This window comes from Myotis yumanensis, unplaced genomic scaffold, assembly GCF_028538775.1.
Source record: "Myotis yumanensis isolate MYYU_CA2020_CCGP unplaced genomic scaffold, mMyoYum1.0.hap1 SCAF_1, whole genome shotgun sequence".
Classification (NCBI taxonomy): Eukaryota; Metazoa; Chordata; class Mammalia; order Chiroptera; family Vespertilionidae; genus Myotis; species Myotis yumanensis.
The window spans coordinates 196974215-197000041 of record NW_027223752.1 but is presented as its reverse complement, the minus strand read 5'-3'; the positions used below and the strand labels follow the sequence as shown (position 1 = coordinate 197000041).

Sequence of the window (25827 nt, the reverse complement as noted above, 5' to 3'; positions counted from 1 at the left end):
AACTTTGGAATTAATATAATAAAATTCAATAAATACCCACATTGTTTTATTGTTATTTTATTTTTGCCCAGTTATTTTCTCTTTGGCATGAATATTTTTAACTCTTAAACAGACAGTAAATCACTTGAAAACAAATATTGATTTGAGAAGCTAAATTGTAAAAAGTCATTTTGTCACAGGAAGAAGGGATCCTTATGCTCCAACTTCATTGTGCTGAATAAACCGAAGGAGGCATATCAGCTTTAGGCCTCTGAAACAACTACTCCCTTTTCTTCTTCTTTCCTGGTTTAGCAAACTTATGGTAACACAACAGACAACATTTTGTGATGACAAATGTAGCACTTGCCACACAGGCCAGCAGGAACCCAATCACATCCAAAGAGTGGTACTGGACCCAGGTGAGGTCATGGGAGGCTGGCCGCAGGTGTTTGGCTCCTTTGTGGCGCATGACAAACTCGATCCAGAAGACCGCTCGATCTAGAGGTTTCATAGGCTGGTCATGATGAATTCTTGATAATCTCATTGCATTCTCTTTATATCTGAAGGAGAAACACAAAGATTACACATTGAATGAAATTTAACTTACCTAAGCATATCATGCCCATGAAAGGTTTTTGAAAATGTCATAAATATATGATTCAAAATAATATCATTCATTGAATTTACTTCTTCATAGATAGTTTGGCCTTCAAATTGGGATTTTCTGATGACATGTAGTTTTAAAAGTGAAGATGGAAGTTAAGTTGGACAGTTCAGTCTTTTCTTGAAGAGTAAATGGTAGGAGCCATTGTTAGTGCTATAGATGAGATGGTGGAAATTCACTTGCAGAGTGATGCTCATGAAGTGTTTAATGGGAGTAGTGTCATTGTGAGTGAAATGTCTCCCCAGTAGTCCCTGGACCTCCACTCTTCTCTTTGACCCTCTACTTTTTAATTGCCATCAGTTAGCCAGTATGGTTTTTGAAACAGATATCAGATATGACACTTCCCTGCTCAAAATTTCCATCTGGCTTCTCATCACATTTGAATAAAGTCCAAATGATTTTAGGACTAAAGGACTCCACATCCTCATACCCCTGGCAACCTCTTCTTTCACTTGGTCTCATGCACACTTTGTTGTAGGCACACTGGCCTTCTAGCTGTTCCTTGAAGTTGTCTGACAGTTTTTTGTTTGTTTGTTTTTAATTGCAAGTGCATTGCTTAAGCCTCCATTGCTGAGGTATCCATTTCAAAGAGGCATTTACTTTCAAGAGGACTATCTTTGTCAGCCACTTGACTAGATAAAGAGCTAGGCTGCCTCCCTCCAGTGAGGTTCCTTTGTTTTAGAGATTTAGTTCACTGGCTATTTGGACTATTTTTTTTTTCTTCTCATTCCTGTGTTTTAAGTTCTGCTCTTATATTTTAAATTCATGAATAAAGAGTGAGTTTGCCAAACTCTTGGCCTTCATTCCAATAAAAGCAGTGTGTGTGTGCTTTGCTCTCTCTCTCTCTTTCTCTCTCTCTCTCTCTCTCTCTCTTACCTGTGACTGTTTTCTGGCCCCGGGTGTTATATGTAATTTCCGGGTTTTTAAAATAATAAACTTTTATTTTTAAAACGTTTTTTTATGGTTATTGCTGAAGGACATCTTGCAATCATAATAGGAATCACAAGGGTTGATCCAGATACCACATTGGTTATTGAGAGGCTGAGACCAGCACAAAACAATATCAAACAGGTTACATTTAAAATTTTGTTCTTTAAAACTTTTAAGTACTTATCCATTATTTTGGGGATCAAACTCACAAGCAAGATATGCATATATTTTTTCTTTCTCCACTTTGCTTTGATTATTTTGAGTTTTTATTAGTAGGTGTTACCAATTGATAATTGGTATTGTTTTCAAAAATTGATGTATTAATGATTATGAGATATTTGTTTTTAGCAGGCTTTTGGACTACTGTGTATGATATTAGCATAAGTAAAACATTTCTCTAGGTTACTGTTTTTTTGTTGTGTTTTTAAACAAACGCTTCAATTTTCATAGAAACATCGGCTTACTTCTTTTTTATTTTTTATTATATGTTTTATTGATTTTTTGTTACAGAGAGGAAGGGAGAGGGATAGAGAGTTAGAAACATCAATGAGAGAGAAACATCCATCAGCTGCCTCCTGCACACCCCCTACTGGGGATGTGCCCACAACCAAGGTACATGCCCTTGACCAGAACCAAACCTGGGACCCTTCAGTCCGCAAGCCGATGCTCTATCCACTGCGCCAAATGGGTTAAGGCTGTTAGTTTTTAAAATGCAGTCTAACAATATTTGTCTTTAAACATTGAGTTTGATTAGATTTGATGTAAGTACTGGCATATTTACATTTGTATCTACCATCTTATTCTATACTAGAGGCCCAGTGCATGAAATGTATGCATGGGTAGGGTCCCTAGCTGCTGCCGGCTGCTGTCCAGGGCCTTCCTTCATTCCATGCGGCCCCATGCTGGTCGTAGCACATCATAGTGAGTGATCAAACTTTTGGTCAGTCAAACTCTCGAGGAGACACTTTGCATATTAGGCTTTTATATATATAGATTTTCTTTTCTATTTGTCCAACCTGTTTATATTTTTTTCCTATTATGTCATATTTTAAAGTATTTTCTTCTCACTCAATTGTTCTACCATTGTATTCTTAATAATACATTTTTGAAGTATTCCTTTATGTGATACTCTATTAATATAATAATAATGAGAATAGTAGTAATAAATACTGAATTGATGGTTGCCATGCTAGGCACTATAAATTGCACTATACTATTTTCCTCTTTATTTTTAATTTTTTTAAATATATTTTATTGATTTTTTTACAGAGAGGAAAGGAGAGGGATAGAGGGTTAGAAACATTGATTGGAGAGAAACATCGATCAGCTGCCTCCTGCACACCACCTACTGGGGATGTGCCTGCAAACAAGGTACATGCCCTTGACTGGAATTGAACTTGGGACATTTCAGTCTGCAGGCCAATGCTCTATCCACTGAGCCAAAGAAGTCAGGGCTATTTTCCTCTTTAATATGGTAAATTTTAATATCTTTTTTATCATATTTGAAAAATTTTATGCTTCAAAGGACATAGTCAAGATGGTGAAAAATCAACCCATCCAGAATGGGAGAAAATATTAACATATTATATATCTGATAATGTACTTGTATCCATAATACATTAAAAATTCTTTATATCTATAAATATAAAAAGCCAGCGACCAGAAATCAGTAACGACTGGAACAACTGGTCGCTAGGATGCCCACTGCGGCTAGCAAACTGGCCCAATCACAGGGTCCGGCTGGCCAGCCACCCTCCTGCAGCCCCTTCCCCCTGCCCGGCCCCTTCCCAGATCGGTCCCTGCACCCCGATCAGGGGCAGGGGCGCCCAGCCATCTGCCTGTGGCCCCTCCCCTGAGCCAGCCCCACCTCTGATCACCCCCCCACCTGAATAGGGGGTAGGGCCGGCCAACTTCCAGCAGCCACTCCTCTGGGCCAACCCCACTCCCAATGGGTCCCCCCCCACCACCATTGGCTCGCAGCCCCTCCCCCTGGCCTGCCCCAACCCTGGTTGCCCCCCACCCCAATAGGGTCAGGGCTGGCCAGCCAACCTCCTGCAGCCCCTCCCTCCATCTGGCCCCACACCAGATTGGCCCCCACACACCGATCAGGGGCAGGGCCAGCTAGACATCTTCCTACAGCAACTACCCCAGGCTAGCCCTGCCCCCGATGGGCTCCCACCAACCTGATTGGTCTGCGGCTCCTCCCCCTAGCCAGCTCTGCCCCTCATCGGCCCCCCCATCTCTGATCAGGGGCAGGGCTGGCTGGCCAACCACCCATGGCCCCTACCCAAGGTGCTGGCCCCTGATGGGTCTCCCCATCCTTTTCGGGGATGGTATCGGCCGGCCCACCACCCACAGCCCCTCCCCACAACTGGCCCCACCCCTGATCAGCCCGCAGCACCCCGATCAGCCCCCAGCCCCTCCCCCCAGCCAGCTCTGCCCCTGAAAGGACCCCCACACCAATCAGTGGTGGGGCTGGCTGGCCAAACTCGCATGGTCCTTCCACTGGCCACTGACCCCCAATCGGCTCCCCACCCCAATTGGGAGTGGGGCCCACCAGCCAATCGCCTGTGGCCCCTCCTCCCACCCAGCCCGACCCTGATTGGGTCCCTATCAGGGCGGGCTGGCCAGCCAACCTCCAGCATTCTCCTCTGCCCAAAAGGCCCAGCCCCGATCCACCCCAATTGGGATTGGGCTGGCCAGACCCCATCCATGCACGAATTTGTGCATTGGGCCTCTAGTTCAATAATAAGACAAATAACCAAATTTCAAAGTTGTCAAAGTTTTGCTATACACATTTCTCTAATCAAGCTATATGCATACTTAATGGCATATGAAAATAGGCTAATATAAAAAATATGCTATGGCTCTAAGGGAAGTGCAAATTAAGTTGACAAGGAGAGACCCCGTCATCCCTACTAGGATGGCTATAAAAAAGACAGATGAGCCTGGCAGGTGTGACTCACTGGATGAGCATTGACCTGTGAATCAGGAGGTTATGGTTTGATTCCTGGTCAGGACACATGCCCGGGTTGCGGGCTTGATCCCCGTAGGGAGCATGCAGGAGGCAGCTGATCAATGATTCCCTCTCAGCATTGATGCTTTTATTTCTCCCTCTCCTATCCTCTCTGAAATCAATAAAAAAATATTATAAATAGAGCGACAGATGATAACAGGTGTTAGCAATGTTGTGGAGAACTTGGATCTCTCATATATGGCTGATAGGGATGTAAAATGGTGCAACTTCTCTGAATATCAGTTTGCAGTTCCTCATAGAGTTACCATATAACTCAGCAATTCTATTTCTAGACTTATGCTTGAAAAGAAATTAAAACATGTTCACACAAAACGTGTGGCAATGTTCATAATAGCAAAATGTGGAAACAACCAAAATGTTCATGAACTGATCAATGAGCAAATAAATGAAGTATATCCATACATAGACTGTTGGGGACAACAAAGGGGCTCTGTAATAAATCAAACCAAAAATAACCTCACAGGATGATCTGATCCTAAAATTCTTAACTGGTAAGTTCATGGTGGGTAGTCATGCCTCATGCTTGTAAAAAGGTTTACCTGTGACTTAAGCAATCTTTGTCTGTTGTTTTTGTGCATCTATGTTAATAGACCTTTAAAATGTCAGATTAGTCCTCTTTTTCAGACTCCTCAGAGGCATAACTACCCTCAAGGGAGCACATAATCTTATCAACTATTGTGTAATCTTCCTTATGCTTCCTCCTTAATTCCAAATGTATAAAAGAAACTGCAAAACAGCCATTCTCAGGAGCATTTGCTTCCTGGCATGTTGACTGTTTTGTTCAAATAACCTCATACAAAAATTGAGGTTAGTTGCTGTGGTTCAGTTGGTTGGCCATCATCCTCTGCACTGGGGAGGGGGGGTGTTGCTGGTTTAATTCCCCATCAGGTCACATGCCCAGGTTGTGGGCTTGATCCCCATAGGGATCAGCAGGAGGCAGCTGATCAATGTTGCTCTCATATTGATGTCTCTCCCTCTTTCCCTCTCTCTCTTAAAAATAAATCTTTAAAATTCTCTATGGGTTTGAACATTTCTTATGTTGACACTATTACTCAGCAATAGAAAGCTATCGCATGCATGAAACTCAAAAATATGCTAAGTGAAAGAAGCCACTTGCAAATATCATATTCTATTTGTCTGAAAATATCCAGAATATGGTAATTTATAGAATAGAGAGTAGATTAATGGTTGTTGAGATTTCTTTTTGGTCTGGTGAAAGTTTCCTAATTTTAGATTATATTTACAGTTTCATAACTCTATAACATACTACTTATATTTGGTGTTTCTATATTAAACATTGAATTTTATGATATGTAAAATATATATTACTAGAGGCCCAGTGCACGAATTCATGCATGGGTGAGTTGATCCAATGGTGGCCCTCTCGCTCAGTCCTGATCAGGGCAGGGCTAGCTTGGGGGTCGGACTGCAGGAGGTTGGCTGGCCACAGAAGGTTGGCTGTGGGATTGCACTCACCACCCGGAGGCAGCTCCTGCATTGAGTGTCTGCCCCCTGGGGGTCAGTGTGCATAATAACGACCAGTCGACTGGTTGACTGGTCATAATGGTCACTTAGGCATTTATATATATAGATTGTAAAATATGTTAAAATAGTGATAATAAAAATCATTTTTTTAAAGTAGATAGTTATTGTCAATGTAAGAACATCCCAACCTATAGAGAATTTTTATGAGTTTATTTGAACCAAACTAATGACTAATGCTGGGAGCAAGATATCAAATGCCCCTAAGAATAACAGTTTTGTAGCTGCTTTTATGCATTTGAGATTAAGTGGAAAACAAAGTAACATTACATGAAGTTGGATAAAGCAAAGCAGGGATTGGATTACAGGATACAGTTAAGATTTTGCGCTCTCTTGAGAGTTAATGTCCCCCCTCCTTTAAAAAATTTTTTTATTGATTTCAGAGAGGAAGGGCGAGTGAGAGAGATAGAAGCATCAATGACAAGAGAGAATCATTGATCAGCTGCCTCCCGCACCCTCCCACCCAACCCCCACTGGGTACCAAGCTCATAACAGCAACCCGGGCATATGCCCCGACTGGGAATCAAACTGTGACTTCCTGGTTTACAGTTCAATGCTCAACCACAGAGCCATGCCAGCCGGGCAGTGACATTTTTGAGGGGTATTATTTCAGGTATTTTAAAGTAGTATTAACCTAGATGCACAAGAACAATGGGCATGGCTGGTGTAAAAACTTTCAGTAAATAAGTTACAGGCCTGGTGCATGTCTACTCATCATGACCTGCCTAGTTAAGAATTTATGATCAGATAACCCTGTGAGGTACTTTCCATGGAAACCCCTTTTTTGTCCACAAGATTTAAAGTTTCAGAAATGTTTGGCACCAAATTAAAATATTTTATGCAACTTCTTGAATTCTTCATTGCGTCATTCTATGGGTTCTACCATATTTTCAAAACGTGTCCTTGTACTGACTAGTATAACTTTGTGTATTCTTGTGTAGAAAATTGTTGCAGTAATTGGTTCCCTGTTCAATCAGGTTAAATGAAACTTTAAAATTAATGGTAAAATTGGTAAATTTAAGATTGGTAAAATCATATTAATAATTTCAAAATTAATCTCTCAATATGGGGTGAAACTTGTACTCATCATTGACAAAAGAATCTATAAATACTATTAAAATTGTCGTACTCACGATGGGTCATTAATGACTATTTTCAATGCATTGAGCAAATCTGCACTAGACATGGTGTTGAAGTCCATTCTGATAGCTGCTCCCTTGGTCTTCAGGCGAGCAATGTTATCAGGTTGATCTGCAAACATAGGGATGCCCACCATAGGGATCCCATGGTAGATCGCCTCATAGATGCCATTGGTTCCACCATGAGTTATAAAGGCTTTGGTTTTTGGATGACCTAGGATTGGGTGAATTTCAGTAAATTATTAATTGTAAGTCTTAGAAATAAAATGAGAGTTGGGCAAGAAAAGCAATCAGGCACTGTATTCTAGATGACAGATTATTATACACATGAAACTGCACTGAAATGTATTTTAGATCTCAGAGAAAGAAGAACTTTAGTTGCTGAAGAGGTAAATAGATACTGGTATGGCATTGTGACTTGAACAATGAATACAAGATTGCTGGGTAGACAAGTTGAAAGAGAAAGTTCTGAGAGGGGCAGGTGCTGGGTGGAGCGGATCAATGGGGGAAAAGGGGGACATCTGTAATACTTTCAACAATAGAGATAAATTTGGAAAAAAGAAAGAGAACATTATGGATTAAAAAATAGCATGTGCAGAAAAAAAGGAAAAAAGAAAAGGAGGTGGCGTGTTGGAACATATTCTCTTAAAGAAATAGTGTCGCCACATGTGGGGTATTATGTGTGGGGTGTCCAGGCAGCAGGAAATGTGAGTGTGGTGACTCTGGAATCAGAGGAAGAACAGACTACACTTTATCACTTCATGAAGAAGATTATGGCTATTTCTTTATTGAAAATGGAGTCACTGATAATAAATGAGGTGCTCTTATTTTTTAATGGCAATGAATGAATACCCATACAGAAGGGGAAAAAATAGAAATAAGAAGGGAGAAGTAGGAGGCAGAGTGGTAGTTATTGAAAAATTCTTCATGAGAAGTAATTACACCTGAAATAAAGATTCTTGATTTCAGACATAAGGGAGGAGATGGTCTATAATAACATGTTAGCTTTTATATGTTATCCTTTTCCCCCAGGACTGGCAAACAAATACAAGGAAATTAAGTTTGTTTTGAGTTTTTGTAAAATAAAGGCTCAATAAATTTGTTTCTTTTTGAAGTATTATCACTCTCTTTGGAGTTATTGTTATTTTAGTGTTTGTTTTTCAGTCTCACCAAGAAGGTCATTCTGGGGGATCCACTTATAGAGCCGAGTATTTGGCCCTAAGGTATCTGGTTTCTTGCCGTCAAATCTCCATAGAACCTGTTAAAATAAAGAAAATATTTTATTACACGAGTGGAACTAAAGGTATAGCATGTTCAGATTATAAAGAAATTAAGAGATAATCTAGTTAAAGCCCTTCATAGACAGATAAGTAAAATGACAAGAGATTAAAAATGAGAACTATTACAACATTGGTATGATAGAAATACCCACATTTTATGTGTTTAATTTTTACATTCAATCAAGTATGAATGCAATCATGATGTGGAACACATGCAGATATACAAATGAGATCATCAATGATAAATTAAAATAGTTAAAAATTTTAGGCCTGGCCAGCATGGCACAGTGGTTGAGCATCGACTCATGAATTAGGAGGTCACGGTTAAATTCCCAGTCAGGGCATATGTCGGGGTTGTGGGTGTGTGGAAGGCAACCGATCAATGATTTTCTCTCATCATTGATGTTTCTATCTCTCTCTCCCTCTCCCTTCCTCTCTAAAATCAATAAAAATATATTTTATAAAATTTAGGTCTAGTCATAATTCTAGTGCAAAAAAATTAGGTATTTACTGCACATATCTAATCTAACAAAAGAGAAACATGCAAATTGACCATACCTTCACTACACAACAAGCCTTGTCCACAAGCCAATCAGAGCTACTATATGCAAATTAACCCAACCAAGATGGTGGCTGGCAGCCATGGAGCTGGAGCAACCAGGAGGCTTGGTTGCCCCGGCGATGGAGGAAGCCAAGCTTCCCACCTGCTCTGGCAGGCTGTGGCCTCCACTAAAGGCAATAAAGTTTCAATTATTGAAGATAAATAAATCCCAGATACTTGCTTCCAGCCAGCCTCCACTGGCAGCTTGGGTGGCTGGGTTCCGTGGCCAGTCTGCAAACAGCCATCAGCCCCTCACCCAGGCTGGCCAGGCACTCCAGCGGGACCCCACCCTCATCCAGGACACCCTTCAGGTAAAACCAGCCAGCCCCCACCCATGCACCAGGCATATAACAAAAGGGTAATATGCAAATTGATCCTAACAGCAGAACCACTGGGAATGACTGGTCACTATGACACACACTGACCCTCAGGGGGCAGACGCTCAATGCAGCAGCTGCCCCCTGGTGGTCAGTGTGCTCCCACAGGGGGAGCTCTGCTCAGCACAAGCCAGGCTGACGGCTGCCAGCACAGCAGTGATGGCAGGAGCTTCTCCTGCCTCCTCAGCAGTACTAAGGTTGTCCGAGTGCAGCTTAGGCCTGGTCCCTGCTAGCAAGTGGACATCCCCTGAGGGCTCCTGGGCTGCCAGAGGGATGTCTGACTGCCAGCTCAGGCCCATTCCCCGGGGAGCATGCCTAAGCCAGCAGGGGGACATCCCCCGAGGGGTCCCAGACTGCGAGAGGGCACAGGCAGGGCTGAGTGATCTCCCCGAGTGCACAGATTTTTGTGCACCGGGCCTCTACTACTAGATAATAAAACCCTAATATGCATATTGACAGAACGGCAGAACAACTGGTGGAATGACTGGTCACTATGATGCTCACTGATCACCATGGGGCCGACACTCAATGCAGGAACTGCCACTTGGTGGTCACTGCGCTCCCACAGGGGGAGCGCTGCTCAGCCAGAAGCCAGGATCATGGCTGGCGAGCGCAGCAGTGGTGGCAGAGCCACTCTCACCCATGTGACCATGCTAAGGTGCAGCGAGCTGAGCAGTAAGGAGCAGTGCGCAGGCAGGCAGTAAGGAGCGAGGGGTCCTGGATTGTGAGATGAGTGGCCCTAACCTGGCAGTTCCTCCAAGGGCTCCGGGACTGAAAGAGTGTGCAGGCCGGGCTGAGGGACCCCCCCTTCTAGTGCACAAATTTCGTGCACCGAACCTCTAGTTTATTTATAATTTCTATCATTTTGCAATGTAATATTAACCTGTATTTTTAAGTGTCACAGAAGGGAGTTTTCTTCTATCCACTTGTCTCATAGGTTATTTTTTAAATCAAAGATTTAACTTTATTTTCACATTTTTTCTGCTTTATTTGTCTTTTTAAAGTCACTAATTATTTTTTACTTTTATACTTTTTCTTTTTTATTGAATTTATTGGGTGACACTGATTAACAAAATTATACAGGTTTTAGGTGTGTAATTCTACAACACATCATCTGTACACTGTATTGTGTGTTCACCAAGCAAAATTAAGTTTCTGCCCATCACCATTTATCCACGCTATACCCTCCTCCACCTCTCCTCATCCCCATACCCTCTGAAATCATCACACTGTTGTCTGTGTCCATGAGATTTTCCCTTTTTTTCTTAATCCCGCCACTCCCCTCTTCCCACCAGCCTCCTTACCCCTATCCTGAGAGCTGTCAGTTGCTATTTATGAGTCTGTCTCCTTTCTGTTTGTTTGTGTATTTAGATTCCACATATGAGTGAAATAATATGGTATTTGTCTTCTTCTTACTGGCTTACTGCACTTAGCGTAATACTCTTTAGGTCCATCCTTGCTGTCCCCAAAGGTAAGATTTTCTTCTTTTTTATGGCAGAGTAGTATTCCACTGTGTAAATGTACCACAGCTTTTTGAACCCCATGAACCAATGATTTATTACTATGTCTAGGGTTGGAAATTTTTTAAATGTAAGAAGAAGAGCCTGTTAGCACTTTATTACAGTATAGCTGTTGAAAAAATCTAAAATTATGATGATGCTAAAGTTTTTTCAACTAAGTGTTGACACTTCAATGACACACTATGTACATGGGCAGCACTGATTACTATGGGACCTGTAGCCAAGCTATTTTTATAGCCAGGAACAAAATAGATTCTGATTTTGGAATTCTCATAAATATCAGCAGTTCACATAAGCTGGATTATAATTCACTAGTGCTTAACATTTATCTGTTATGCCAATTTTAAAGTAGCAGCAGGTTTTCAGCAATTATAAGCACAGGCTATAAACAGAAATTACATCAGCTAGGAAACTAAAAAGTAGTTCATAAATGCCGAAAGACTGCAGGTGTATTCTATAAATATATTGGAAAATATCTTACTACTCTGTTTTATTGAGAAGGGGGCATATGAACTTTTCCATACTGGGCTTACTTCTAATGGACTCCTCATTATATTCCCTAATCCTTCCTCAACCAGGAGGAGTTCTTTTTCTGATGGGTTAGAAGCAGAGATTTTTGGCAGCCATCCTATATAATAAAAGGCAAAAATAAAATTAACTGCAGAATGACAGGTCACTATGACGTGCACTGACCACCAGGGGGCATACTCTCAATACAGGAGCTGCCCCCTGGTGGTCAGTGCGCTCCCACAGGGGAGGGCCATTCAGCCAGAAACCGAGCTTATAGCTGGCGAGTGCAGTGGCAGTGGCGGGAGCCTCACCCATCTCTGTGGCAGTGCTAAGCTGTCAGATGTAACACCCCCCAAGGGCTCCTGGACTGCAAGAGGGCTCAGGCTGGGCTGAGGGACCACCCCCGACCGAGTGCATGAATTTTGTGCACCGGGCCTCTAGTCTATATATATAAAAAGCCAGCAACTGGAACACTGTAATGACCAAAACGACCATTCACTATGATGCCCACTGCAGCCAGCAAACTGGCCTGATCTGGTGGTGGGGCCAGCTGGCCAACCTCCCGCGGCCCCTCCCCCCAGCTTCCCTGCCCCTGCTTGCCCCCTGTACTCCAATAGAGGGTGGGGCCACTGGCCAACCTTCTGTAGTCTGTCCCTCCACCCGGCCCCAACTCGATTGGCCCAAGGCCCCACCCCCAGCCAGCTCTGCCCCTGATCACCACCCCCCACACCAATTGGGGTCAGAGCCCACCAGGCAATTGTCCATGGCTTCTCACCCCAGCCGGCCTAGCCCTGATTGGTCCCAATCAGGGCGGGTGGGCCGGTCAACCTTCTGCTGTTTCCTCCTCTGACAGGCCCAGCCCGATCTGCCCCAATTGGGGCCAGGCAGGCCGGACCCCACCTGTGCATGAATTGGTGCACTGGGCCTCTAGTATTTTATAAAGCACACGTCACCTGAAGGGTGGATCCACCTCCCCCCTTTCTAATTTATTCCTCCACTTTTAAAGGACTCAATCAACCAGATGATCACAGCTTTTCTTTCTCTAGATCACTGTGGCTGGCTTGGGTACCTGGATCCAGCTTAGTGAGTCCTGGCTATTCTTTCTCTGAATAGCACCCAGAAATCACACTGAAAAGGACTATTTTGAAAATTTGGGAAGTAAGAGTGGCCTGGATTACTTAGCAAACCTAAAATGGCATGACTTCTTTCAGACTGTCATCAATTCCTGCTTAACATCACTGTTAGAATTTCCGAGGACATGTAGTTTGTACCATGTCTTCAGGAATTCTGCAATGAGATGGAGCAAATGACAGGGCAGAGTTTGGTGATTTTGGTACCCTCCTGCAATTCTATATAATAAAGAGGTAATATGCAAATTAACCCTCATGCTGTAACGCTGTCACAAGATGGCAGCGCGCACAGCGGAGGTGGGGCAGTGGAGGTGGGGCCAGCATCTGCTTCGCACTGCTTCTGCCGGGGTTTTCGTGGCCCCATGTGCCCGGAGGCAGGGCATTGGGGTGGCACTCCAGGACTCGGGGCCATCCTGCGGCACGCCCGTCACGTGGAGCGGGACTCCGAGACTCAGGCTGGAGGGCCAGAGCCTGGAACAGTGGGAAGGAGTGCAGGCGCTGGCCCTGTGGGTAGGGGCGTGGCCTTGGCCTAGCCCAGAGATTGCGGGAGGAGTAAACTCAGGCACAGATATTACTATAGTTAAAAGCAGGGACATGGGCACAAGAGACAGATGTGGAGTCAGCAGAATGAGGGTGAACACTGATAGAGAGGAGGGGCCACGGAGTAGTGTATGCAATGACGTACCCTGAACGTGAGGGCACACCTGGTCCGTAGGGCGTAGCTTTGCTGCCCTCAAGGGAAAGTCCTGCTAGAAGGTTGTTTGAACCCAGGCGGAGGGCAGGTGCTTGACAGTGAAAGAGGCTGTGAGCAAAGCTGACGTGCCCTTAGGGGACACAGCCAGGGCATGGCTTAAGGCGTTGCTGGGTGGTCGTGAGCAGAATGTGAATAAGCGAAATGACGTGACCAGTGTGAGGGGCGTAGGGGGGAGTAAAGGGGGGCGTAGCCAAGATGGCCACCAGCAAGAACCTGATCTCAGTAGCAAGTGCAGGGGTTTGTGCTCAGAGCGTTTGGGTAAGGTCCCATGGTGAGGGCGGGGGGGGGGGGGGGGGGGGGGGAGGGGGTGAGGAGGGGTCCCGGGTCTCCCGCAATTTCATGCTACGGGTCACTAGTATCACTATAATACCAAACTTTACATTGTACCTCTTAAATACATTTCATTCTGATTAAATGTTAATGCCAAAGTTACTGTTAAACACAACATTTGTACTACTATTTTAGCTCCTGCCTTGTATATTTTGATTTGAATTCATAGCTGAGATAAATAGGAGCTATCATAATGGCTTACGTGTCACACAGGAAATTTATGTAATTAGCGCCTAGATAGTTGTGCACTATTAAGGTGCTTCCAGTAGTCAGCAAACTGCGGCTCGGCAAACCGCTGCTCACGAGCCACATGCGGCTCTTTGGCCCCTTGAGTGTGGCTCTTCCACAAAATACTGGCTCTTCCACAAAATACCAACTTCTGCGCATGGGCCACGAAGTTTCAATTGCACTGTACATGCGCGCCTGCACATGGTATTTTGTGGAAGAGCCACACTTAAGGAGCTGCATGTGGCTCACGAGCCGCGGTTTGCCAACCACGGGTCACTCTAACCTTTTGCGGAATCTGGGCAAGGGCTGATGCAATCACATTGGCTCTTTCTTCTGATATGTTCCTGACCATTGATCCCAAAGTAAACACGACAATACCATGTTTCCCAGAGCTCTGGACAAACTCTTCCATCTCCTGTAAAAAAAAAAAAAAAAAAATTGCTCCATCACAAAAGAGTAATAGCATAGCAAATGCCATTGAAAGGAATGCTTTCAAACAACTAATGAGAGAAATCAAGTATTATCTGGAGTTATGAGTACTTCTTTTTTTTTTACAAGTTGTGCTAAAATATACATAACATAATATTTACCATCTTAACAGTTCCTAAGTGCACAATTCAGTAATACATATATTCACATTATTGTATAACCAAGCTATAGAACTTCTTCATCTTGCAAAAGTGCAACTGTACCTGTTATGTAATAATTCCCTCATCACTGGTCCCTGGTAACCATGATTTTATTTTCTGTTTCTATTAAACCAGTCTGGATACATAATATAAGTGGAATCATATGGTATTTGCATTTTGTCAGTGGCTCACTTCATTTAACACAATATTCTCAGGCTCCATCCATGTTATAGCATGTGTTAGAATTTCCTTCAATTTAAGGCTGAGTAAAATTACATTGTATGTAAATACTGCATTTTGTTTATTGATTCTTCCATCAGTGGGCTCTTAGGTTGCTTCCACTTTTGAGTTGTGAACAGTGCTGCTATGAATTTGGATGTGAAAATATTTTATTGAGATCATGATTTTAATTCTTTTGGATATGTACCAAAAACTGGAGTTGCTGGACCTTAAGGTAATCCTACTCTTATTTTTTTGGGAAAATCTCCATTGTTTTCAGTACTTGCTTTTTTTTTTTTTTTAACAGACTCAATATTTCAATTCCCATGGAAAGATGCATGTTATATGAGATTGATTTCCTTTATCATGTATATTTTTGTGAGAAATATATGATATATATATATATATATATCACCAAAAAATGAAATAGAGCCAGTACACAGCAGTTAGACAATTTTATATGACTATTTATAATGTTTTTAATTACTAATATGGATTCTTGGAAGGAAGCCAAATAGCAGTTCCGTATTCACTTTTTATTCTTTATCATATTGTAAAATTAATGTCTCATTAGAAAGTGCTATGTGTGATTTGCTCTGAGGGACTCCACTATCACCTTACCAAGTTCTCCACTGAGCACATTAATTACAGTGAGAAGGTACAACAGGGCTGACACCCTCTTGAATAGCTCATTTTCACCTATTTAAGTCTCTATTGAAGTCAGTTTTTGTTTAAAAATAATTTTGACATGTGATCCTAATGTGCTGAGCCAGCTCAGCCAAGGGTTCTGCAAGCCTGAGGGAGGGCAGAGAAGGATAAAGAAATGACAAAGAGAATAAGCTGGGTCTAGGTGGATCTTCCTGTGCCTGGCTGAGGCCACAGAGAGAGATCCAGAGGCAAGCTGAGCCTTTATTTTATAGCCAGAGGTAAACAAGGTAGTGGTCACCATAGTTACAGTGTTCTTGTGAGTTTTACTTGTTTTGGCAGCACTTGCTACATCTCCCTCAGCCCATTAGCTTCCCAGATAAGATCTAGGGAGCATCATAAGGTCAAGCCTAATTATGCTAAGAGGACTGTGCCCTCTAGGCTGGGACTTGTTTGTGGCTTTGTCAACAGGTCAGTCCGAGGCTTAATCCTATAGCCACGCCCCACACTCTAATCCTTGCCAATATTTATAATTTCATTATTTTCAATACTGGTGTAATTCCTCATTGTTCAGTGTACTCTTCTCAAAAAAAATGAAATGTAGATGATCAAATGTTTCCTGGATATTTTGCTAAAACTGCATACTCATACCTTTTTTTGTCCCTTGTGTTTCAAATTTATTATTTGTTTTTTCATTCTTTAAAAATAATAACTAAAACTTTCCAAAATCAAACTGTACAGTACTTTCCAAAAAAAGGCATTGTCATAAAGGGTTTTATTGAAATGGTGCTTTTACAGGTAAAAGAAAATAGGATATAACTTTTCAGACTTTGTCCATGCAGACTATACAATATTTAGACCATTCTTTAAAATTATAACTTTACTATGATGCTGTTTAGTTTCAATATGAAGGTCATTGAACATTCCTATCATTCACATGGTGCATCTAGCTAAGCTGTGGGGTTCCTTTGACCTGTAGCAACATTTAAAGTCTCTGCAGCTACACAGAGAGCAGTTTCCTCTGAGAGAATTCTAGGAACTAGCAGAGTGACACCTACATATTGTGCAAACATGAAAGTACATCACGGGTACTTATCACATCTCCCTGGAGTCAGGAGAGGCCAGCAGGCACCTCATGAGGCTTCTCACTTGAGTTCACCCCGTAATTACAAATGTCTCCATTCAAGGAGCTTGTATAGACATCTGGCAGCCCACTTTTGCCTCTGTCACCCAATGAATATCTAGATCTACTGGCTTTGATAGCCAATGAGACTTGTATTCATGAGTCCCACAGACCATAGCAACCTAATTTATTAATGGTGCAGGAGCCCCTCAGAGGCTACAGCAGTACAGAGGAGCAGGCAAAACATCTCCCCATTTCTTCCTGGAAGGACCCTAACTACATCCTATCCTGGTTGCTGCCTGAGGGTCCAGCTTCTAATCAGCGTACATGTAGGTCAAGCATGTCAAACTTGCAGCTGGCAGGCTGCATGCCTCCTTTAGGGATTCGGCCTGCTGGCCGTGAGTTTGAAATGCTTGATCTAGGATCAGCGATGGCGAACCTTTTGAGCTCGGCGTGTCAGGATTTTGAAAAACCCTAACTTAACTCTGGTGCCGTGTCACATATAGAAATTTTTTGATATTTGCAACCATAGTAAAACAAAGACTTATATTTTTGATATTTATTTTATATATTTAAATGCCATTTAACAAAGAAAAATCAACCAAAAAAATGAGTTCGCGTGTCACCTCTGACACGTGTGTCAGAGGTTCACCATCACTGATCTAGGTGATGACTGCAGTTATTTTCTTTGGGACACTGACAGGTTTTGGCACTCCTTCCATTACATAAGAACAAAGAAGATAGATTGGACAGTCACAAAGATTTTGAGACACAACCAAGAGTCTGGCTGGGCTGATGGATAAGGTTCATCTCCCACATGAGATCATTCTGTCAAGACTGGGAGAGGTGCTTGTTTCATCTAATGTGCAGGAATCAACCCGCAGAGTCAAGGAAAATGAAGAAACAGGGATATCTTATGTTCCAAACCCAAGAACTAGAAAAAACTTCAGTAACATACCTTAATGAAATGGAGATAAGTGACTTACCTGATAAAGAGTTCAAAATAATGGTCATAAAGATGCTAACCAAAGTCAGGAAAATAATGTATGAACAAAGTGAGAATTTCACAGAGTTAGAAAGTATCAGACAGAAATCAGAGCTGAAGAATGTATTAAATGCACCAAAACATTTAATAGAAGGGTTCAAAATAGAATAGATCAAGTGGAAAAGGATCATAAAACTTAAAGAAAGGACAGTGGAATTCATCCACTCAGATGAAAAAAAAGAAGAAAAAAGAATGTTAGAAAGTGAAGGTCACTTAAGGGACATATGGACTATTATCAGTTGCAACACTATATGCATTATAGAGTTCCTAGAAGGAGAAAAGAAAGGGGGTAGAAGAGTTATTTAAGGAAATGATGGCTGAAAACCTAACCTGAGGAAAGAAACAGATATTCATTTCTAGACAACCCAGAGAGTTCCAAATAAGAGGCATACAAAGAAAGCTACACCAAGGCACACCATAATTGTCAAAAGTTAAAGACAGGGAGAGAATCTTAAAAGCAGCAAAAGAAAAACAACTGGTCATAAACAAGGGAACAACCTAAGCCTATCAGCAGATTTTTTTTTAGCAGAAACATTGGAGGGCAAGGGAATGAATGACATGATATATTCAGAGTACTGAAAGAAAAGATTGCCAACAAATAATATTCTACCCAATAAACTTGTCCTTCGGAATTCAATGAGAGAGAAAAAACTTCCAGACAAGCAAAAGCTAAAGGACCACTATGACCAGCCTCAAAGGAAGTGTTAAAAGAATTCTTCAAGTTGAGATGAAAGGGTGCTAATAAGTAACAGGAAAACATAGGAAAATACAACTCTACTGGTAATGGTAAATACATAGTTAAATTAGGAATACTCTAATATAATGGTGGTGGATAAATTATTTATAATTCTACTATTAGGTTTAAAAAAGTATTAAAAATAAATTTTTAATGGATACAATGGTGAAAGGATATAAAGTGTGACAAAACCCCAAAATATATGTGGAAGAGATTAGAAATATAGAGTTCTATCATGCCTTTAGAGTTAAGTTGTTATTAGCTTAAAATAGACTTTCATAAATACAAGAAGTTTTATGTAAGCCTTATGGGAACTACAAAGTAATAACCTATAGTAGATACACAGAAAGAAAGAGAATAAGAATTTAAGCGTACCACCGTAAAAATTATCAAATCACAAAGGATAAGAGTAAGAGAAGAAAGGAACAAAAAAGTACAAAACAGCAAGAAAAAGGTTAAAAATAATGAAAGTAAGTCCATACTTATCTATTGATTTTACTTTAAATGTAAATGGCTAGATTCTACAATCCAAATACATAGGTGATTGAGTCTACAACAATTAAAGAAAATATGACCCAAATGTATGCCACCTAGAAGAGACTCACTTCTGATTTAAGGACACACATAGATTGAAAGTGAAGGGATGGCGAAGGTATTTCATGAAAATGGTAATAACAAAAGCAGGGGTAGCTATACTTATACCAGTAAAATACTCTTTAAGCTAATGATCACAACAGACAAAGTGAAATATAATGATTAAAAGGTCAATCCAACAAGATTACATTGCATTTGTAAATACTTATACACCTAACATAGGATCACCTAAATGAACAGCAAATATGAACAGACCTGAAGAGAGATAAATAGCATTTGACAAAAATTCAACATCCAATCATTATGGAAACTTTCAACAGCATGTATATATAGGGAAAGACTACAACCAAGTAAAGGCCATCTATGACAAGCCCAAAGCTAAAATACTCTATGATGAAAAACAGAAAGCTTTTCCACTAAGAGCGGTAAAAAAGACAAGGATGCCCACTCTTGATACTTTTATTCAAAATATTACCTGGAGCTCTAGTCAGAGCAGTTAGACAACAAAACGAAATAAAAGTTATCCAAATTGGAAAGAAAGAAGTAAAATGGACCCTATTTACGAATGTCATGATAATATATGTATAGAAAACACTAAAGACTCCATTAAAAGCTTTTAGAATTAATAAAAAAAATTAAGTAAAGTCCCAGGATTCAAAATCAATGTTCAAAACTCAATTGTATGTTTATACACTCACAATAAGCTACCAAAAAGGAAAACATCCTTGATATTTGTTTTGACCATAATTTTTGGGGGGTACACACCAAAAGCAGAATTGAAAATAACAGGTGGGAGTACCTCAAACTAAAAGCTTCTGCACAATAAAGAAAAGCATCAGCAAAATTAAAATGCAGCGTACAGAATGGGATAAAATATTTGGAAATCATATATCTGATAAGGGGCTAATATCCAAAATATGTAGAGAAATCACACATCTCAGATAAAAAATGGGAATAGTGCCTTGACCGGTTTGGCTCAGTGGATAGAGCGTCAGCCTGCGGACTGAAGGGTCCCAGGTTCAATTCCTGTCAAGGGCATGTACCTTGGTTGTGGGCACATCCCCAGAAGGGGGTGTGCAAGAGGCAGCTGATCGATGTTTCTCTTTCATCGATGTTTCTAACTCTCTATCCCTCTCCCTTCCTCTCTGTAAAAATCAATAAAATATTTTTTAAAAATGGGAAGAGCTCTGAAGAGACATTTTCCAAAGACATACAAAAGGACTACAGGTCCATGGAAAGGGGTTCAGCATCACTAATCATCAGGGAAAAGCAAATCGAAACCACAGTGCGATACCACCTAACATCCGGTGGAATGCCTATCATCAAAAAGACAAGAGATAACAAATTTGGCAAGGATGTGGGGAAACGGAGACATGTACAGTTTTGGTAAGAATTAAATTGTTACAGCCATTATGGAAGAAAGTGTGGAGTTTCCTCAAAAAAATTAAAAATAGAACTATCACATGATCCAGCAATCCCAGTTCTGGGTATACTATATCCAAAGGAAATTAAAACAGGATATTGAAAAGATATCTGTACTTCCATGTTTGTTGCACATTATTCACAATAACAAGATATGGAAACCATCTTGGTGTCCCTCAAAAGATTAGTAAGATACACACACACACACACACACACACACACAGGAATATTATTCAGCTATGAAAAAGAAGGAAATTGTTTGTTGCTTACATTATAAATGGACCATGAGGGCAGTATGCTAAGCTAAATAAGCCAGACAGATAAAGACAAATAGTGCATATTATTACTTATATAGGGAGTCTAAAAAAAAGGTAAATATAGAAAAATAGTAGGAAAGTGGTTGCCAGAGGTTGAGGGTGGAGGAAATAGGGAGATGTTGATATGCGATTGTAAACTTCTAGCTATGAGATGAAAGGTCTGAGGACCTAATGTATAACCTGTTGACTAGAATTGATAACACAGTATTGTATAATTGAAATATGCTGAGAGCAGGACTTGTTCTCACACAAACAGAAGAAGATAAATACGTGAGGTGATGGATGTGTTAATTACATGAGCAGAATACCTTCACAATGTATATGTATATCAAATCACTATAATAATAAAAGCATAATATGCTAATTAGAGCAGATGTCATTCAGGACGAAGCTGGAGCTGCGACCCAGGTGCTGCCTGCAGCTGGAGGGAAGCCTGGGTCCCGGGTGCCGGAGAGAAGCCGGTGCTGGCAGCCGGGGGAAGCAAGGCCTACTCTTGCATGAATTTCGTGCATCAGGCCTCTAGTGTACCCTATAAATACCTCATAAAAATATATGTTAATTACACCTCAATAAAGCTAAAAAAACAATAGGGTTGAATTGAATAGAACTTCTACCAATTTTACCTCAGGCTTTAGACCTTGTGAAAGTTATTGGCATGTAGCTAAACATTTTTAAGTCTAAATAGAAATTGGGTTAACTCTTGAATAAGAGAAATGTTTTATGTTGCTGCCAATCAAATGGTAGACAAACAGGATGTCTTAGTAGATAATAAAATAATTCAGTAAAGGATGGTTGTTTTGTAATTATGTCTTAAAGATATTATATCAATTTAAAGCATATTAGATTATTGCTTTCCTTCATAAGGAATATCCTACATGCTGACAGTTATTTTGGAATTTTGTACTATGGGTGATTTTCAGATGAAATTGGTATATTAAATATGCAGGATTTTTGGTTCTTATTATATGTGCAGTGTACATTTTATTTGTGCTCACTTTGTCAGTCAGCTGTGATGTCGCTAACCATGTTCCCCCAGAGATCTTTACTGAGATTTTGTGCAGAATTGGTGAATGTCAGAAAACACCTGCTTTAATAGGCTGTGCGATCCCTTTTTATGCTAGGATGATAAACCAGATCTAAAATGGGGAATTTTTTGAATGCTGGAGTGACAGCAAGTAAATGTTGGGTTTTGCTGCCAATATTGGTGGAACACAATTCATATTGTTGAGGCATTGTCTTCCTTCTAAGGTAGAATACTAGTTATTAACCTCAACAGAAAACAAAGAGGAATAGGTTTACCTTAGGCAGGGGTTTGGCAGGCTTGCAGTGGAGTCCTCCAACAAAATCGAAATGTGGTAAGACTGGGCGAGGAAATTCAAAATCCCAATAGGTTCGAATGAGCCACACTTCAGCTTTCTCCATTGTCTCATATAATGTAGTGGGTCTTCCTGGAGGGAAAAGCAAACAGAAGGTAGAGGAAATGAGGGTATTTTAATGTAAGCACTATACTAGGACATTTTCTGAAAGGGGCTTGGGATAAGGTAGCCAAAATGCTTTAAAGTGTCAGTGTTGTGATAATATAAGTATTTACGTATATGGTATATATGTATATATACTCATATATGTGATAAAATAAGTAAAATTTGTAGGTTTTATGTTTATGTTCAAAGACAAAGTGCTAGAGACTGTTTATATCTCTGATGTGACATCAGTACATTCACAATGATAAACCATTAAATGTAAGCCATTATAGAATTAAACATATTTGTTTTCTTTCTAAAACTACAAAAGTAACAGATGCAAATGTACACAATTATTTGAGCTCCCTAATCAATTTACCAATGGAAACACATTGCCTTATAAATACTAAGCTTAGTTTCTACAATTTAGCAAGCTATTCCCTGAATACTAGATTTTCTAAGAACTATGAGGTTTTTGAAGTGTATCTTAGTTCCTAACACCTATAATACCATTTTTGTTTATTTTTGGAGTTTAATAATATTTATATATATTTAATAATAATATTTGCAAATAACAGCTGGAAAGTTTTTATAAGATATGGAAAATAGATGTGCTCCCTTTAGTTTTGGATCATTTGTCTGTAATGAAAAGATACAGTTTTTACAAATACAGAGCAATAACTTGATTGTCCACACTTCAACACAATTTTTGACCTTTAAAACAGTGTAAGCACTGAGTGAATGAATATGTAATTAGAAACTTTGATTTGTAGGTTCTTGAGTCAGGTTGGAGTTATTATATCTCTCTATCATGAAAGAGTTTTTTAGGTAACATGGCAAATCAGGTTAATTTTAAAATAAAGAAGCTGAGGAGGAACAAGTGGAAACAATGATGTCAAAGCTCAATAGACAGCTGTGCTAGAAGTAAAGTAACATCTCAATCTACTTTTCTGCTTTGATCAAGATATTTAGTGAAATTTCTAATGCCTATTTTTAGGTTGAAAAATTATAGTGTAATGGGTATTTTGGAAATAAGTACAGCACAGAGAATTTTTAGGATAGTGAAACCACTCTATATAATACATGTCATTATAAATTTGTTAAAACCCATGGAATATGTAACACCATGAGTGAACTCCAACATGAACTGTGGTCTTTGGAGCATAGCGATGTGCCACTCTAGGCTCAACAATTGTAGCAAATGTATCCCTCAGGTGTGATATGTTGAAAATGAGCGAGTCTATACATGTGTGGGGGCAGAGGTTATATGGGAAATCTTATTCAATATTGCTATGAACTTAAAAATTCTCTAACAATAAGTGTAGGATGGGCAATATTTTGACATTATATTTAAGAAAAAACAAAGAATAAAACACTTTACTCAGAAAAAAAAGAATAAAAAATAAATTATATTACAAACAGACAAAGAATTGGTATAATGGCTTCTAGAATTCCTCAGTGCTTCAATTTGTGGTTTTTGACTTCCTGAAATCTCCTGTATTAACAGTGGTTCACAGGGTTAAAAATGGCCTAATAATTTAAACATTTCTACAATATTCGTGAGATTGAAATATCATTATATATTATTATTTAGTCATTTTACTTATAAAAGATATTTCCTCTGACTTTATATTTGTACAAACTCTCCTTCTATGGCACTAGCAAAGTTTGGGTTTCAAGCTATCAATTAAAACATGACTTACCTAGTGCATCACTATAAAACTGATCCCACTTCTTCCGATTATATGTTTGGAACCAGAAGTCAAAATAAAGCACATACATCATATTTTTTACTCGCTCCATGAATGTCATTTGATCACTTAATTCAGATAAGACAACAGGTACGTAGGATGGAGGGAATGGAAGTCCTCCACTGTACTTTTCAATGTTATAGCCAGGAGAGAAGCGGAGACTGTACACAAAAGGTATTTTAAGTAGCTCAGCCAGCAGCTCACCACAGGGTCCAATGGCATCTGCAAGAACGACATCAAACCTTGATTCCTGTAGCTTTGTCATAAGTTTCTTGTTCAAAACAGCATCTTTACAGAGTGTTTGAATACAGTCATAATATTCCCAAAAGATATCTTGCATTAGTGAAAAATAAGTCCAAAATGTATCCTTAGGCATATATGACCACTTAGAGATCAGCCTCATAAAAAGATTCTCAAAATCATCTTTTGTTAAAGATGTAGGAAAAACCTCAAATTGAATAGCAGATGGTTTATTGGGATCAACAAGAATTGAAGCTGAAGATGTCAGAACGGTCACTTCATGACCTCTCTGGACAAGTGCATCCAGGATGGTCTTCATGTTGATCCAGTGGCTGTATTCTGTGGGCCACACCAGCACCTTTCCACAACTCCCAGGGCTGAAGTGACCACTCAGCTGTAGCAGCAGCAGAACTGAAATCCATTTCATAGGCATCCTGGTGGCACACAGGCTTCTTTTCAAATCGCTGATCCCTTTTACCTTGGCTCATGCTTATGTGCAAAGGGAAATCAATTAGAAAGTTAAAATATAATCCACACTCCCAAAGTAAATACATTTGATTAACATTCAGACCATTTGGATGGAAGTGGAAAAAGTAAATATAGATGATCTTATTTGTAAACAAATGGCTTTAATATCTGTTTTATGATTATAAGCACTTTCAATGACCTTGTTTTTGCAAGTCTTCTGTTTTATTTCCACTTAAAGGGTCTCCTTTAAGTAGAAAAGAAAAGGCCATAACCAGAAATAAGAAAATATGAGAAAGGAATAAAAACTCCACAGGTAAAGCCAAATATTAAAAGACATTGCATTAGACCAGTGATGGCGAACCTATGACACGCGTGTCAGAGGTGACACGCGAACTCATTTTTTTGTTAAATGGCATTTAAATATATAAAATAAATATAAAAAATATAAGCCTTTGTTTTACTATGGTTGCAAATATCAAAAAAATTTCTATATGTGACACAGCACCAGAGTTAAGGTTTTTCAAAATGCTGACACACTGAGCTCAAAATGTTTGCCATCACTGCATTAGACATTTAAAAAGCTACTACAAAGGTAAAAAGGAAAAAAGGTATGTAACTCAACTCAAAATACAATAAGTAATTAGGGGATACACAACACAAAAATATCTAAAACATGGCATCAATAATATAAAACATGGAGGAGGGAGTGAAAATTTAATTCTTATATAATATACTTGAATTTAAATGCATATTAGTTTAAAATACACTGCTACAGATATAGAATGATATACGTAAACCTTATGATGACCAGAAACTAAAACCGTAGAAAAGATATATAAAGAACTAAGAGGAAGGAATACACACCAAACACTAAAGAAAAACAGCAAACCACTAGGGAAGAGATCAAGAGAAGAAGAAAGGAACAGAGGAGAAGTATAAGAACACCAAAAAAACTATTAACAAAATGGTAATAGGTAACTAGTTATCATAATTACTTTAATGAAAATGGATTTAATGCTCCAATAGAAAGACATAAGGTGGCCTTGGCCAGGTGGCTCAGTTTGTTAGAGTGTTGTCCTGTGCATGAAAAGGTTGCAGGTTTGATCCCTAACTAGGGCCCATATGGGAGGCAACAGATGATCTATGTTCTCTCACAC

At 40.0% G+C, this 25827-nt stretch overlaps 1 protein-coding gene across 1 annotated transcript; it reads right to left on the bottom strand.

Moving 5' to 3' along the window:
• Positions 1-25: 25 nt before the first annotated feature.
• On the bottom strand, positions 26-24657 carry LOC138995128 (UDP-glucuronosyltransferase 2B31-like). The gene is made up of 6 exons (XM_070395536.1): positions 23915-24657; positions 22051-22199; positions 14305-14436; positions 8462-8549; positions 7286-7505; positions 26-539 (listed from the first exon to the last, which is right to left on the bottom strand). The coding sequence occupies exons 1-6, from the start codon at positions 24633-24635 to the stop codon at positions 260-262; spliced, it is 1590 nt and encodes a 529-aa protein (XP_070251637.1). The 5' UTR covers positions 24636-24657; the 3' UTR covers positions 26-259.
• Between the last annotated feature and the right edge of the window lie 1170 nt (positions 24658-25827).